The sequence below is a fragment of the Aspergillus puulaauensis genome, chromosome 5, assembly GCF_016861865.1.
Source record: "Aspergillus puulaauensis MK2 DNA, chromosome 5, nearly complete sequence".
Classification (NCBI taxonomy): domain Eukaryota; kingdom Fungi; phylum Ascomycota; class Eurotiomycetes; order Eurotiales; family Aspergillaceae; genus Aspergillus; species Aspergillus puulaauensis.
This window is the reverse complement of record NC_054861.1, coordinates 4195414-4210963: the sequence shown is the minus strand read 5'-3', so window position 1 is coordinate 4210963 and position 15550 is coordinate 4195414. Positions and strand designations below refer to the sequence as shown.

The following is a 15550-nucleotide window of genomic DNA, read 5'->3' as shown; positions in this document are numbered from 1 at the left end:
GGATCAGAACTGCCACTGGGCCAACCAATTGCGCATGAGGGAGGCCGAGATCGGAGCGAGTGACTTCATCGTCATGCTCGCTTCCTGCGCTCGGTCAGTGCCGAGAGGTATAGACATCGTGGTGGTCGAGTACTGTAGGCCTTCATAGAAGCTCAATAGCTTCAGTGCCGGCTTTTCGGCGACCTCAGCCGGCGAGGGATCCTGGATCCTTGATAGCTCACCCACCCACAAGCCGAAGCTGACCGTATCGACCGGGTATACCTCTTGGATGGCTGGTATAAGCGAGGACCAGGCCACTGGGTTGGGGTTGGCGAGGTGGTATACGGCTCTGGGCGTTGTTTCGGTATGCCTCTTGTTGACAATGTCGATCACGATGCTTGCAAGAGTATCCTGTTATCCATGCGCGTAGACGTTAGCCAGCTGATATGCTTATTCATAGTAATTCCTCCTGTACGTTCAGTATCAACTTACCACGGGCACCCAGTCAACCACCATAGCACCCAGCTGGTCGGGAACCTTCCCCAGTGCCTTCGACGTCGCTATGATACTCGGGAGCCACTCTTGCGGATTCCAAAGCCCAGACTTGGTTGTTGGGCCAGCAATTTGGCCGACGCGATAGACCGATGTACGAACAGAAGCTCGACGGGAAGCTTCGAGGCAGATTCGTTCAGCGACGTGTTTGGACTCGCCGTATCCCTGGGCCAGCACTGCCGAGCTGTCTTCCAGGGGAATTTCCGGTATCGGGGACCCCCTATCAGAAGTCCAGCCTCCCACTGTGCTGACGGAGGATATAAAATGAATTTGTGCATTTTGCCGACTTGCCAGACTGAAGTCCACAAAGCGGCGCATGCCTTGGATGTGGGTGGCTTCAAAAGACTCCACGGAGTGGTTGAAGTTTACCATCCAGGCATTGTGGATGATCGTATCAACTGACCGTAACATTTCCTGGTACTTGGCTTCCGACAGGCCAAACATGGGTTCTCCGAACGAGGCCTGGAGGAATTCGACTCTGGTTTCCCAGTCGTTGGTTTGCAGTGCCAGCCCCTTTTCTTCGAAGCCCTTCTTGTGGCGGGACTCCGCATTGGATCGGTTCAGGCAGTAGACCTTGGAAATGGATGGATTGCTCAGCAGTTTGTGTAATAAATATGTCCCCAAAGATCCTGTTGAGCCGGTGAGGATCGCTGATGAAGGGGATGTCGGTCTGGTTTGAGAATTGTCTGCCCTCACAGGAATGTCGGCTGTGTACTTTTCTACGAGTTTTCGGATCTTCTCGTCCCGTGGGATCTCAGTTTGTGCTCTTCCACTGAGGGAGTCTTGGATGAACCGGGAGAGCTGCTCCACGCTTGGGTTAGCATATATGACCTGGGGGTTGATGTATTCTGGTGCGATTTCAGGTCGACGCTGCTGGATACCCTTCTGCAAGATCTTGGAGAGCTGCATCGTTATCAACGAGTCTAGCCCGGCAGTGTAGAGATCTTGGTTATCCAAGAAGCTGGAGCCTCCCAAAACATGAGTGACTAGCTGGCGAGTGTACGTCATGATACTGGCCTGATCCAGGTTCTCTGGGAACGGTAAAGTCAGATCGTCTTCACCAATAGAATAGATCATATCGATCTCCTTCTCGTAGTCAACCAGTACCGCACGCCGCATCAACGTCCCCTTCGGTGTAGTCTTGAACGGCTTCACCTTGGACGCCAGTCCGATCTTGCTCTTCATCACCCGTCCATGAGCGGCGATGGTCCGGTTCGCCGCCTGCACAATGGGCCATATTTCTTCGATGAACAGTTCAGTGCTCATCTCAGCAGTATCTTTGGCTGGCTGCACAAGGAGGCCGGCCTGGAAGCGAGACTGGCCGAAAACCATTGCCTTGGCCACAAGAGGATGACCTTCGATTATAGCCTCCATTTCCACCGGTGTGAACTTCTCGCCGTTGCTGAGGACTATTACATCATCCCGGCGTCCATGGAACTTCCACAGGTTCGCATTCGTGGGGTGTCGCTGGTATAAATCATTGGTTCTGTAGACGTCGAGGTGCGGGTACGTATGGAAGATGCCATGGACGCTCTTTGAGTCTTGCTGCCGGGGAATAACCATTTCATACAAGTCATCTCCGATTCCCTGCATGTCAATCCCGTACGATGGGGTCCATTCAAAGTAACTCCAGTCCTCGGGGGATTCCGGCACAACTGATGGGATCCAACCTATCTCGCTGGCTCCTATGACGGAGATCACTTGTGTATACCTACGCAGACGCTCGCCAATCTCTGGAGCCAAGGGGCCACCACCAAAATAAACATGTCGAACACCCTTGAGACACTCCAATGCCTCATCAGAATGACTCAGGTCTTCCAAAACAGATGGAGGGTAGAAGGCGGCTGTTGGGCGGGTGGCCTTCATGACTTCGACTAACAGGTGGACGGAGAGTGGCTTGTCAGGGCCTAGCAGTGCTGGAGTACCGTGGAAGATGGAAAAGACAAGGGCGATAAGTCCCATCAGATGGAAAAGAGGCGTTGTAACCAAGACGAGTTCCTCAGAGTCCAGGTTGAAGAATGGGGTCGGCTGACGACCAGTTGGCCAAGGAATACACGAAATGTAGTCGACTATTGCGAAGAAGCCGTTGGTGAGAGCGACGGGCTTGGGCAATCCTGTCGAACATCAGGTCAGTCCGGGTTCTGCGATGTGTTCAGGGGGGCATAGAAGACCTACCCGTGGTCCCGGAGCTGTGGATTATACATAGTACATCGTCCTCGGCTTCGGCATAGGTTGCTGGGAGAGGACATTGATGCAGTCCGCTCTTCGCACTGAGAATGGTCTGCAGACTGGGCACTTGGAAAACCTGCATACCGGGACAGAGGGCCTGGAGTTCCAAAGGCCTGGCCTCTCTTCCGTGGCTGAAGAAGAGCTTGTTACACCCTGTTGCTTCTAGAAGATGGAGATGGGCCTCGTCTGAGTTTCTTGTAGAAGGAAAGAAGGCCTATCACCTATGGTTAGACTTGAGGTTTTACGGGGTTTCGCTCTCTCACCTGATATCCTGTCTTCTGGCATGCCATCATGAAGATGCAGTAGCGAATATCATTATGCGCCATATAGGCCAATGTCTCCCGGGACTGGGCAGGTCCAACGGTACTTTCAATCCACCAGGACATGCAGTTCACTGCCCGAGACAGGTCTTGCATGTTCACGGCCTGGAAGCCATCGGAGACTTCTGGGCCCTTTGCGATGACGGAAAAGCGTCTGTTAGCATCTCGCTCAGCCAGGTCATCGACCACGCTTGCGAGAAGTCTCTTTCCGCGTGGCTCCATGGTATATGCGGGGGAGTACGGTCGTTAAAAGTACGATCTCAAAATGTTGAGGGAGGGAGAACAGGGAACTTATGTACCATAATAACGAGATCAGCATCGGAAACCCAGATCGAAGAGGGATTGTCCCTCCGCGCGTGCCGAATTCCTGGGAAAGTTGGGCAAAGAGTGGGTAATGAAGCCCAAGTTGCGTCTTGATTTGCAGAGACGCCTGGCTCACCCCACTGAGTGTCTGTACAGCATACCAGAAGCCTTGTTATGCTGGATTCAACTGTCACAACGCTTGTGCCGGAGTATCCACATCGGTCGCATTGGCTCTGATAAGTCGCAGCACGGGAGTCAACGGCATGAAGCTGACGAGAATCTAGGATGACTCGGAAAGGCTTCGAGTTGTTGTCTAATGAGGATATCGAGCGTCTGATAGTCTGGACAGTTAGGCCCCTTGGCATGTCCGGTAGAGTGCCGAACGGTACAAGTCGGCTGGTTATCGATTCAATTCAATTCAATTCAAGTTCATTGGCCCATTATAGCTAGATAGGGGTTCTGGCTATGCGGGTGCGCTGTTGGTTAAAGTAAACTTAAAGATCTTTTTACTATAAAGCTTGATCTCTGAGAAAATAAAGACTATTAAGTATGTACCAGGGCTAGAAACAGTGTTCAACGTGGGAGTGGAATATCGCTACTCGGCATTCGGTAGTCGGCATTCCTGATTCACCACCCAGAAGGTCTTTCTTCGGCGCTGCGATGCGTCCCTCCTTTGATTGCTCTCCTCTCTCCTTCTCCTAATAAAATAAAACAAGAAGATAAACCACCTAATGAAAAAGAAGTTTCAACTCCCTCTCGAACCCCCAGAACTGCCCCAACAAACATCCAGGACAATGGCTTCCGGCAGCAATGCGGTGCAGCTCACTTTCCTGACGACTGGGACCGTGCGAATTCGCCCATCGATGCGCTCTCAGCCCCCTGCGGGATACGCTCTGCTGCGCCGTCTCCGGTCGGTGTGTGACCGCGGGTGGACAGAAGCCATCCCTGTCGGTGTGTTCCTTATTCATCACCCAGAAGGGGTCTTTCTCTTCGATACAGGACAGTCGCCCTGCTGCAATGACAGCGGCTACTTCCCTCGCACCGCGCTTTTTGGCAGTCTCTTGGCCCAATTCACCATCGAACGCGGCGACGGGATTTTAGATCAGCTGCATCGGAAGGGGATCAAGGCGACGGATCTGAAGGGGGTCATCCTAAGCCACCTCCACAATGACCATGCGGGCGGCCTGGAAGAGCTTGTGGCTGAAGCCCCGAACCTGCCGGTCTATATCAGTCGCGAGCACTGGGACGCGTTCGGGAAACACCCGCTATATGCAAGTTTCGAGGGCGCAACTCCGAACCACTGGCCAGACCCCTTTACGCCGAGGATAGTAGACTTCCAGGACCGACCACTGGGACCGTGGGAGCAATCCTACCCGTTGACAAGCGACGGCAGCCTTGCCATCGTGGACACTTCAGGCCACGTGCCGGGCCACGTCGGGTTGGTGGTACACAGCCAGAGCGAAAACGACGGAAAGCCGGTTACTTACCTTCTACCTGGAGATGCGACGTATGGTATCGATGTTCTTGACAGAGAGGAACCGGACGGGATCAACGACGACCCAATGCGTGCACTGCAGACCTTGCGGGCGATCAAAGAATTTGCGCGACAGACCGACGTCGTTGTCCTCCCCAGCCACGACAACGACACTCCAAGACTGCTTGCTGAGCGAGTCGTCTATCGGCCAGATTCTGCAAACTCTGGCCGTTGAGGAATGACACCACAGTAGCTCATAGTATTCCACTGATCTGACCTGGCAACCACCATGTTAATGAACTAATATACTAGTTATATACTTGTTAAAGGATGTATAAGAGTCTCCTAAATTATCTATATTTAAATTAATCAATTCTATATACATTGCTGAATGTGACTTTTTTACTTTTATAATTAATTATTAAGGCAATGATTGGTCATCAATGTATGTCCACCGCCTCGATCCAACTATTTATTGTTGCAGGTTTGTTCTAATAGTCTGCCGTTCCAACAGTCAGGATAAGAGTGTCGATTCAGCATTCCTTGCGTTACCTCCGCTCTCCCAGCTTCATTGATAATGGAGCGGTCTGAGACTCCTCGCATGCGGGCACGGGTTATCTGTGTCATTTGCCATGAGCGCAAGGTATGCTGTCCTTCCAACATGTACAAGTTGCTGCCCGAGCTTACCGGTAGGTGAACCGTGCCCAGGTTCGCTGCGATCTGCAGGTCTCACGCGACAAGATCTGTAGCAACTGTCGCCGACTGAATCAACCCTGCGTGTAAGCTTTTGGCCCAATCTGGAATTCTCCACCACGGGGATGCGTTAGTAACCGGCTGTACTTTGTTCAGCCAGCGCCAGGGTCGTCGCATCAGGAATCGAGCTGTAGGCACTGCGGGAGATAGCATCCGCAGAGGTGACTCCATGCGGGTAACCAGTGGGCAAGGGATGGCCTCGCCCGTAGATTCCTCACATGCGGGACAGCAAAATACATCGGAATCGAAAAGCTTTATTGCTTCGGACTCGGTGCTGTACGAAGAGACCCCTCCGAATAATCCGTGTCCTTTGTTGTGGCAGGATTGGAAAAGCACCGAGCAGCAACTGAGGAACAGGTATATTAATAGTCCAGTTGTCTCGCTCGACGAGCCCCTGCGGCTGGCGTTTCTTGATTCCTTTGCTGAACATCTGGAGCATGTGTACCCCTTCGTTAACATGACACAACTACGTGAGACACCGCCACTTCTTCAGAAAGCGCTTCTACTAGCTGGGAGCCTTGTTCGCCGTATTGACACAGTCGAGGATTTGCAAGTTCCATATGCTCTTTACCAACAGTCCAAGGACGCTATATATACGAGTAGTGGCAGGGACACTATACCACTACTAATGGCTATCACCATCACAACCTGTTGGAGTCTGCGCCCACCATCCGTCATCAGCCTGGACGGACCATGGCATTGGGCGGGACTTGCTATGCGGTTAGCCTTACAACTTGGTTTACATCACGAGAGAACCTATTCTGGCCTTCAAGATCCGAACCGCTGCCGGCTGATATGGTGGCATCTAGTGGTTGGTTCCTTCTACATATGTAGTGTCTCTGCATATCGCTAACTGGTTCCTTTCCTTTCTTCTCTTTTGTCTTTTGTATGTAGAATAGTGACGTACTCCAAGCTGCCTGCTGGGGGAGACCGTGCTTGATCCAAACCCGTCATCAGGATGTTCAGCTTCCAGTGCACTCGGATCTGGATAGCCTACCGCTGCAAACATTCAACCAAGTTACCAGGCTTCTACTAATATTAAGGCGAGTGGTTGAGCACGAGATGTCGCAGCTATCTGATATCATGACTGCTCTAGCCGACTGGCATCGGACTGTGCCATTGCCGTTGAAGCTACACAATGCGGAAGGTTGCCGCAATTCATACAACCGACCTGGAAATGAAATGTTCATCTTGTATTTTGGAACAATCATGCTTGTGCTCTTTCAGCATGATAGGACCGAGAACCGCCATACCTCTGTGTCCCCAGTCACCATCGCGGCATCCTCTTGTATGGTTCGACTTTATGAGGAGATCCACCTCCACGAAGACAGCCCTCGGCTCGGCTCCGTTCACGGCTTCTTCCTCATGCTCGCTGCAATTCCGCAGATCTTCCATCGTACTCAGGTTGCAGAACAGGAACGCCTGCGAGAACGGGAACTGTGGCTCATATGCGAAGTCCTGCGTGCCCTCCATGTTAAGTATGGTGGCTCCAATATGGTGCTGCAGAAAATCTCAAAGCTCAGAGCTGAGTCGAATGATTCACGAGAATCAGAGCTGCCACCTGCTGCTCCAGCCAACAATCTAGAGCCTATTACGGGAGCAATCGTTGACTACAGACTGCTGTTTCCTTTCCCTGCTAATTTTTCGCCGAATATTGATCTCCTAAACCATCATATAGAGGGGGACGATACCCGGAGAAATGGTGCGATGGACTTTCTGGCTTTTGAGAGCTCTTTAATTGACTGGTCGGCCGACGGCTCCTTTTACGGGTCAGACTTTCCTTAGTCGATGGTTATTTGAGTATTTCTATACGGCCCTCTCTCACAGCCTTGATAATTGTTTCGGTGGGTAACCTGAGCTATCAATTTGTTGCGGACTTGCAGTTGAATTACCCAGCTTGATACTATTATATAGAAGGGCAGGCAGAGCCCTCTATTCAACCGAACCTATAACCAACACATTTAGGTAGCCAGAAAAAAGTCAATAACTAAACATATAGTCCAACAGCAATCATTCTGTACTGTTCCAAAGTAACCTTATCCTCAGTTCTAAATATCATCTGGGTTTCCAAGCATCGTGCAGCTATCATCGTCATCACACACAACGTGTAAATCATAGTCCCCACAAAACACATCCTTTCCGCCAAATGCGGCATTGATAGCGCTGCTGATATCATCAGCACTACAAAAGAAATCAGTCTTGAACCCGGCGTTCATCGTCTTGCCATCATCGGCATAGTGGCAACCCCAGCCTGTAACCGAGCAACCCCGGCCGTTGATATTGTCGAGGAACCCAGAACCGCACGTGTCATCGGTGAAATCGCTGGCATCGTTGATTACGACATTCCAATAGCCGAATCCAGCAGCCCCCTTCCACGTACATTGCTCGTCAAGGCTCATTTTCGGGTGTTCGGGGTTGATATAGGGGCCTTTGTTGTTTTCTTCACGAGCATGCAGCACTTTCAGGTTCGGCTGGGCGGGGGACGCTGCGGCGAGTGCAATGGTAAGACCGATAAGACTGATTTGCTGGAAGTGCATGATGGAGGTGGGAATATTTCAAAACTTGGAGAAGTTGTATGAATGATTTTAATATGTGTAGATGTTTTCGTTAATTTGATACTGAATCATTGGGAATACATCCGCCTTTTATCTCTTGGAACTCCAGTCGAATTGTCCAACCCCCCCAAGTCTCGACCGTCCCCTTTCCATCCAGTTTTCGCCCCGGGGACATCTCTACCATGCCATCAGAGCGAGGCGATGAGCCGTCATGTTCACCAAGTATCCCAAACGTTAGTAGAAAATGGCCTCGGGTACTAAGCACTGCCCGCCCGGCAGTGCTCTGGGCAGCATGGATTCGGAGAGGATGTAATAATCCAAGTAGTACTTCTATTCTATAGTGCTAAAAGCTGTGGTATTCTGATTGGATCTATCGCCTTTATCCCGAACATCGCCCAGAAAACGGCCCCAGTAGTACTCTGGGTATTAAGAAATAGCCCCCGGCAGCGCCCTGGGGAGCATGGATCCGTCTGATAATCTATGTGACACTTGTACCGCCCATTTCTAAGAGCTATCGCATTTTGATTGACTATCCAACATTGGATTTGGCCCCGGCAGTGCTCTGGGCAATATGACTCCGGGGAATCTCCCCATACTGGCCCTGCTGAGACCCACTGTACAGCATCATGACAGGACTATATACTATGCATCCACAAAAAGGTGTTATAGTATACCACCCATACTGCAACTCTGGTCCATGGCATTCTGAACCCTGCACTCTTGCCAACGCCGTGCTCGGTAGCTATTTTTAAACGATCATCGCGCCCGAATGCTCAGGCATTTTGCTGGATAGAAAAATGATGACAGCTATTATTTGAAATCCAACTCTTGACCTATAATCATGATTGGCAAATCAATTCGCTCTTCCCTGATGTTCAACAAAGCTCTCCTGGCGCCCCCCTCATCGGGTCTACCTTTGCCAATCCTATCTCCTCAGATAGCGAGACCCCACTTGCCCGTCGCGCATCTGTCCCCGATGATGGTGCGTACATGGTGAAGCGTAACTTTCGTTTCGATAATGTGGAGGTCTATCACCAACTAGCAATGCATATTTGTGGACGAGAATATGCACAGAGTTGAGGAAGAGGAGAAGAATGGGGACCAAACCACAGGTGCCAAGATGACATTCAAAACAAGTGTGTTCTGCTTTTGGGACGACATCAAAGAAGCCAAACGCTTGTGCTGAGCCGGAGGAGTGGACATTGGGATCAGTCTTAAGGTTTGGGGTCCTTATTGTGCCGTGTGTTTTTTGGTTGGCTCTGCACGTTGCATTAGGAGCTGTGAATAGAAAGAAAGTGAATAACTAGCCAAATACTCCACCAAGCGAGGTTATATTATGTATCAAATTAAGCAGATGGAAAATGGGATACAGTCTATATCATTTCTCTATAAGAAATACAACGAAATATCTATTCTTAGCTGCACAGCCCACGCATAGAAGAACCACCGCTAGCCAATTTCCATACCGAAACTCTACCACTCGAAGAATAAACGTAACATGTCGACTGGCTGAACGCTATTGAACAGCGCGAAACAGCTGTTCAAACAGCTGGTCAGAATCAGCACCAACAGGGTCAGCGAGGCCGAGGGCGTCCTGAACATCCTCAGGAGGGTATATTAGCGTTTGGTTGATATAACATTTCACACGCTTTGCTGTATCTCCAGAGGCTATAATACTTCCCCTTTGCCAGCCACCAGCCACCAGTGCTCCCCAAGCACCAAGGTCAAGGCAGCAATTGTACGCAGCCTGATTATACTCCACGAGGGGTTCACCAAGAAGGTCGGCTGCCGCATTGTGGCCAGAGACGCGGCCGAGAGGAATGGCATGCTGGCAAGACATCAACGCATATTGACTGTTCCCATCAGCGAGCGCACAGGCAGTATCGCCGGTTGCAAAAACGCCGTGGACAGCGGGAACGCGGAGATATTGATCAACATGAAGGCGGGCCAAGGCATCCTTGGGTGCCAGGATCTGTTGTGTGAGCGTTGTAGCCCTGACTCCAGCAGTCCAGATCGCTGTGCGTGTCTCGATGCGCTCGCCAGATGTAAGAGTGACGCTGTCCGCATCAACGGCCTGGATGCCGGTCCCAATCTTGACTTCCACCCCGAGATCCTCCAAGGCTTCGGATATTGTCGCCCGGGTAGTGGAACCAAAATCTGGTGCAACTTGATCTTTGTCTCCCACCAAGACGACGCGAGGTCTCTCGATGTGGCCAAGTCGCTTGGGCAGTTCGGTTGCGAGTTCGATGCCCGTGAAGCCAGCACCGCAAACCACCACGGTGTCTCGACCCTTGGTTGGGGGGAGTGAAGCGAGGCTGTCAAGATGGGACTCTAGTTTGGAAGCCGCGTCCAGCGAATCGATATCAAAGGCATGTTGTCGGAGTCCGGGGATGCTCTGGGGTCTTGCGACAGAACTCCCAGCTGCAAGAACGAGGCGGCCGTACTCGATGGTTGACTCGACACCCACAGCATTTCGCACTTCAACGGTGCGCGTATCGGTGTGGATGGTGTTGACGGTCCCAGAAAGGGAGCTGATGCCGGCCTCTGCAAAAAGCGACGATAGAGGGAAAGTCAAACTAGATGTATTCGCTTCGTAGAGCCGTGGACGCATAACTAGGACTGGCTCGGGCGCAATGACCAGGATCTCGACAGCATCGCCCTTGTTGGCAAGGTTAAGGAGACGCCTGGCTGACAGTGCGCTCCAGACTCCAGCAAATCCAGCTCCGATGATGACTATCTTACCCGACATTGTGTGAGTTGTGTTTGAGTTGTGTTGTGTGAGGATACAAGGAATCAGTGGACAGCCCGATGCCATTTTATATATCATCAATTTGCCATTTCGGGTTTTAAGGTGAGTCCAAGGCTATGGGAATAACCATGGGTATCGGGAACAATATTCAAGGGTATCCTATGCCTCTCGCAGATACTTGGATACCCGAATACCCGGATTCCCGGCCATGGTACTGATCAGGCACGCATCCACACTGATTTTCCGTATCCGTGTACCAGCAGTGAGTGTGATCGAATTGGCGCTCTATTCCCGATGTTAATGGTAGTTGGTTCAAGTTGGGCACTCTATAGAGAAATACGCGCGTTAAACGGTGCGAATAGCCCGTGTGGGATACGGTGGCCGTACGCCCCTTGAGGGAACCAGGTTATTTGACACTACAAACTTTTATGCCTTAGAACTACCAGAAGGCGTACTGACACTGGTCAAGCGTCAAAATGCTGCCTTCCCACCTCCTCCGTCTCCATCGTCAACTCCTCCGTAAACAGCGAGCTCACAAACCCCACGACACCGAACGCAGCAAGTATATACCAGATCGTCTTCATCGCCTCCATATAAGCATCGCGGATGAGGTCACGGATTGCAGAGTCAACATCCACGGTCCGTAGCTGCGGAATGAAACCGACCACTTCCGCAGGGTTGTTCAACACCTCCAACGACGAGGGCAATTCGAAGCCGTGTATCTCGCGAGCAAAGACGCTGCTGAATGTGGTTGCACCCACAGCAAGACCAATCAGTGCGCCAAACAGCCGGAACGCGACCATGATCCCCATCGCGAGGCCCTGGTCGTCCGCGGCCGCACTGGCCTGCATGGGGATGGGAGGCACGCTGAAGATTGTACCGATGCCAATACCCGCAATAACCTGGAAGCTGGCGGTCGCTGCGCGTGAGGAGCCGCGGTCCCAGAGCGCAAAGATGCCGCTGCCCACCGCAAGAAAGACCCAGCCCGTCCAGATCTCCCACCGGTACTTGCGGAAGAAGTCAACAGCAAAGGCGGCGATGCCTGTAAAGACAAAGACGACACAGCAAAACGGGAGGATGGAGATGGAGGAGTCGAGCGGCGATTCAAGATAGACGGCCTGGAAAAACAGGGGGAGGTACTGCAGGAGAGTGTAGAGCACGAACCCGTGGATAAAGCTGCCGATTATGGTACTTTGGGCTGTTCGAGAGCGGAATATCCGGTATGGGAAAACGGCATCAGGGGGATAGCGCTCGTAAAAGCCAAATCCCACCAGCATCAGGGCACCAATGGCGAGGGGCACGATGGTTCGCCATGAGCCCCAGGGGTACATATTGCCTGCCCAGCTCAGCGGCAGGACAAACAGGATGCATCCAGCTGTGAAGACAGCCATCCCGGTCCAGTCGATGCGGCCCAGCTGGGTACGAAAGGCCTGGTCGATGGGCTTGAGGCGCATGAAGAAGACGGCGAGAAAGAGGGCAACGCCAGTCACAGGCAGGTTGATCCAACCGATCCAGCGCCAGGACACGTACTCGCTGAAGACAGCGCCGAGAATGGGGCCCGCAATACAGCCAAGGGCCATTGGCAGAGAGAGCCATCCGATATAGATGGCTCGCTCTTGCAGAGTCGTGATATCAGCGACAATGACCTCGCTCAAGACATCGAGGCCGCCGCCGCCCAGGCCCTGCAGCGTGCGTCCCACGATGAGGACTGCCATGCTGTGCGCCACAGCAAAGACGATTGATCCGACTGCGAAGAGCACAAACGCGGCATACAGCGGGATCTTTCGGCCGAAGATGTCGGAAAAGCTGGTGTAGATGGGCTGGATGACCACCACAGCGATTGTGAAGGAAATGTTGGCCCAGAATGCCGTCAATGTAGTGCCCGCGAGGTCGCGAGTGATGACCTGTTCTGTCAGCGCTACGGTGCTTGGGTTTCATTTGGGGGCCGCGTACAGGGATTGCAACAGCCAGGGTGGTGGCATCCAACGAGACCAAGAAGACCATCAGCAGAAGCGAGATGAAGGCCAGGAAGAACGACAGGGGCTTTCGCTTGCGGCGCGGTCGCCCTCCTTCGAGCTCGGTGGGTTCCGCTTCATGTTTAGTCTCGAGACAGTCACTTTCCGACTGGTACTGCGACTGCGGCTGGGCCTCCGACTCAGAGACAGCGATGGGGTCTGCTAAGGTGGTGGCCTCTGTTGGGGGCGACATGTCGATGGAATGCAGGACAGGAAGTGGGCAAAGGCAGAGCAGACCAAGTGGACGGCCCAAATAAGTCATTCCAAAGTCTCCGCCCATCCCTGCACGGGTGAATTGCAGGGCGAAACCGCAGGAATGAATTGGTCAGCACTGGATTGCACTTCATTGTCTGCACTCCCTTGTCGTGCATGCCCGGCATCGCTATTGGACAGCTCCGAATGGCCCAAGCCGGATCCCCCTTGGCAGCGACTTAGGGTTACACGGGGGTTTAACTCTGCTTCTGCCACTGCAAGGGTATTGCATGTTGTCCGTTCACAACAATCCATTGACTGCCTAATTGCCTAATATCGCACAATCGACGGCTCAGAATGAGCCATCGGCCAGCATTCCAACAAACAGCCTCATGCATGCCCATTCCCATTCGCTTCCACCATGGCCTGCTGCGCCTGTACGCGGCGTGCTGCACTGGGCACTTTCCCACCCCCGGCTTCCAGATCCAGCATCTCCTGCGCCCACTCGCAGATCGTGTTCACGAGCTTCTGCACCTCAGACTCCGTGTTGGTGGCGTGGATGACGACTCGCAGGCGGGCCTGGCCCTTGGGGACAACGGGGTAGTCGATGGGAAAAGCACAGATGCCAGCCAGCTGCAGGTGGTAACACAGCCAGAGCGTGTACCGCTGGCGAGTCATGACTGGGACAACCTGCGTGAGGAATGGCCGTGTCTCCCAGGCCTCGGCAAGAGGCACTGAGAGGATCCCTTCGTCCACTGCCTCGTCCCAGACGGGGTGCTCCGTGATTGTCTGGAAAAAGTGCCTCACCAAGCGTTGGATATTGTCCTGCAACTACGAGACAGCCAGTCAGACGGTCAGAGCCTGCCTTCATCCGCTACCAAGATAACATACCGGCTGCGTCTCCCCGCTGGTCATCAGCTTGTACCCTGCAGTAATGGCAGCAACCATGGGGAACGACGGTGCTGTCGAGTAGATGAAGCAGCGAGCATGGTTTATGAGAGCCTCACGGATGGTCCGATTCGACACCACCGCAGCTGCCAGGGACAAGCACAATCAGCCTCGTCGGAATTTCAATTGCTAGGGGAACCAACCTCCCGTTGTGGCCAACGCCTTTCCGTACGTATGCATACGAATAGCAACCTCGTGCTCAAGGCCCAGCTCGTTGACGAACCCGCGCCCCTGTCGTCCAAGGACCCCGGTGGTATGCGCCTCGTCCACCAGAAACTGGGCATTGCCCTCGGGGAACAGCTCCTTGGCTACCTGGATCAGCTCACCAAGAGGCGCTACGTCGCCATCCATGCTATACATCGACTCGAGGCAGATCAGCACGGACCGCTTTCCCTGCTTGATTAGCGGTTCTGAGTCGGATATCTGCATCAAGGCGTCCCGGAAGTCCTCCACATCATTGTGCTTGAAGGACTGCCTGCGGGCCGCCTTACTCGCTAGCATTCCTTCGTGCATGCTGGCGTGGCACAGGGCATCGTAGACAATAACATCCCCTGCCCGGGGAACTGCCGCCATGATGGCCGTGTTGGCCTCGAACCCAGAATGAAACAGCAGCGCGCTTTCGCCACCATGGAACTCCGCAATTGCACGCTCTGCATCCTCGGTATATGCGTTGTTCCCGTTAAGGAGTCGCGAACCACCGGCTCCGAGGTCGAAGTTAGGGTGCGCCGCCAGCTCGGCTAGGAACGCTTCACGGATGAGGCCACTCGCGGTGAGGTGCAGAAAGTCCAGAGTGCTGAAGTCGATGCTCCCTGGGGCCGGCTCATTGCTGCGAACAGTGAAGATACTAGATTCAACACGGCGGAGGTCGAGCGATTCCTCGAGGTTACGATAGAATGCAAGGCCATTGCGTACAGAAGGGGCCTTGGCTTTGTGGGTTGGGAACCAGCTCGCCAGAAGTGCAGGGGTCGCCATGCTGTTGGATGCAGTGATAGAGACGTCGGGGATATGAAGTGATGCTTTGTAGGCTGTGCGTGTATGTTGATATGCAAATACCGGCTGTCTATGGCGCCTCTTATACCTTTTTCGACGGGTTATCCAGTCCAGTACTACGGTCTATACCAGCGGTTGATCGTTGATGTATACCGTACTGTATACTGGACCTGGCTCGTAAGCACTAGCTGATGGAGAACTACACGAGCTATGACCAGGGCGTGCAGGATTCACCCAGGCCGCGCGTTGTACTCTGGTCCCATCACACCCTAGGGCTGTATGAATTTTTCTACTGGCTGGGGTTGTACAGGGATTAATGCGAGGCTCTAACTTGGTTACTCTGTACGGTATGCTCGTAATACAATGGCTTTATATTGGAGGTGAGATTAGTATACGACGGTGTTGTTCGTTGTAGGGGAATATCTATAATATCGCAACCGTCGTATTCAGGGTTGACCCTGTACCAATTTCTCGCAAAAGTATACAACGTC

At 52.8% G+C, this 15550-nt stretch overlaps 7 protein-coding genes across 7 annotated transcripts; 2 read left to right on the top strand and 5 right to left on the bottom strand.

The window, feature by feature from the left end:
• Positions 1-3: 3 nt before the first annotated feature.
• APUU_51654S (putative NRPS-like enzyme) lies at positions 4-3302 on the bottom strand (the record flags this gene model as incomplete). Its single annotated transcript, XM_041706786.1, has 4 exons — positions 4-390; positions 472-2645; positions 2707-2974; positions 3024-3302. The coding sequence occupies 4 exons, from the start codon at positions 3300-3302 to the stop codon at positions 4-6; spliced, it is 3108 nt and encodes a 1035-aa protein (XP_041559137.1).
• Positions 3303-4177: 875 nt separating this feature from the next.
• Positions 4178-5092, top strand: APUU_51653A (N-acyl homoserine lactonase family protein; the record flags this gene model as incomplete). The annotated part of the gene is made up of 1 exon (XM_041706785.1): positions 4178-5092. The coding sequence occupies one exon, from the start codon at positions 4178-4180 to the stop codon at positions 5090-5092; it is 915 nt and encodes a 304-aa protein (XP_041559136.1).
• A 1601-nt stretch (positions 5093-6693) lies between these two features.
• Positions 6694-7395, top strand: APUU_51652A (uncharacterized protein; the record flags this gene model as incomplete). Its single annotated transcript, XM_041706783.1, has 1 exon — positions 6694-7395. One exon carries the CDS (start codon positions 6694-6696, stop codon positions 7393-7395), a length of 702 nt encoding a protein of 233 aa, XP_041559135.1.
• Positions 7396-7658: 263 nt separating this feature from the next.
• Positions 7659-8147, bottom strand: APUU_51651S (uncharacterized protein; the record flags this gene model as incomplete). The annotated part of the gene is made up of 1 exon (XM_041706782.1): positions 7659-8147. One exon carries the CDS (start codon positions 8145-8147, stop codon positions 7659-7661), a length of 489 nt encoding a protein of 162 aa, XP_041559134.1.
• A 1534-nt stretch (positions 8148-9681) lies between these two features.
• On the bottom strand, positions 9682-10914 carry APUU_51650S (NAD(P)/FAD-dependent oxidoreductase; the record flags this gene model as incomplete). The annotated part of the gene is made up of 1 exon (XM_041706781.1): positions 9682-10914. One exon carries the CDS (start codon positions 10912-10914, stop codon positions 9682-9684), a length of 1233 nt encoding a protein of 410 aa, XP_041559133.1.
• Positions 10915-11378: 464 nt separating this feature from the next.
• On the bottom strand, positions 11379-13122 carry APUU_51649S (MFS-type transporter sphD; the record flags this gene model as incomplete). The annotated part of the gene is made up of 2 exons (XM_041706780.1): positions 11379-12818; positions 12868-13122. 2 exons carry the CDS (start codon positions 13120-13122, stop codon positions 11379-11381), a joined length of 1695 nt encoding a protein of 564 aa, XP_041559132.1.
• A 389-nt stretch (positions 13123-13511) lies between these two features.
• APUU_51648S (aminoacyl transferase sphA) lies at positions 13512-15041 on the bottom strand (the record flags this gene model as incomplete). The annotated part of the gene is made up of 3 exons (XM_041706779.1): positions 13512-13952; positions 14013-14155; positions 14213-15041. 3 exons carry the CDS (start codon positions 15039-15041, stop codon positions 13512-13514), a joined length of 1413 nt encoding a protein of 470 aa, XP_041559131.1.
• Positions 15042-15550: the final 509 nt, after the last annotated feature.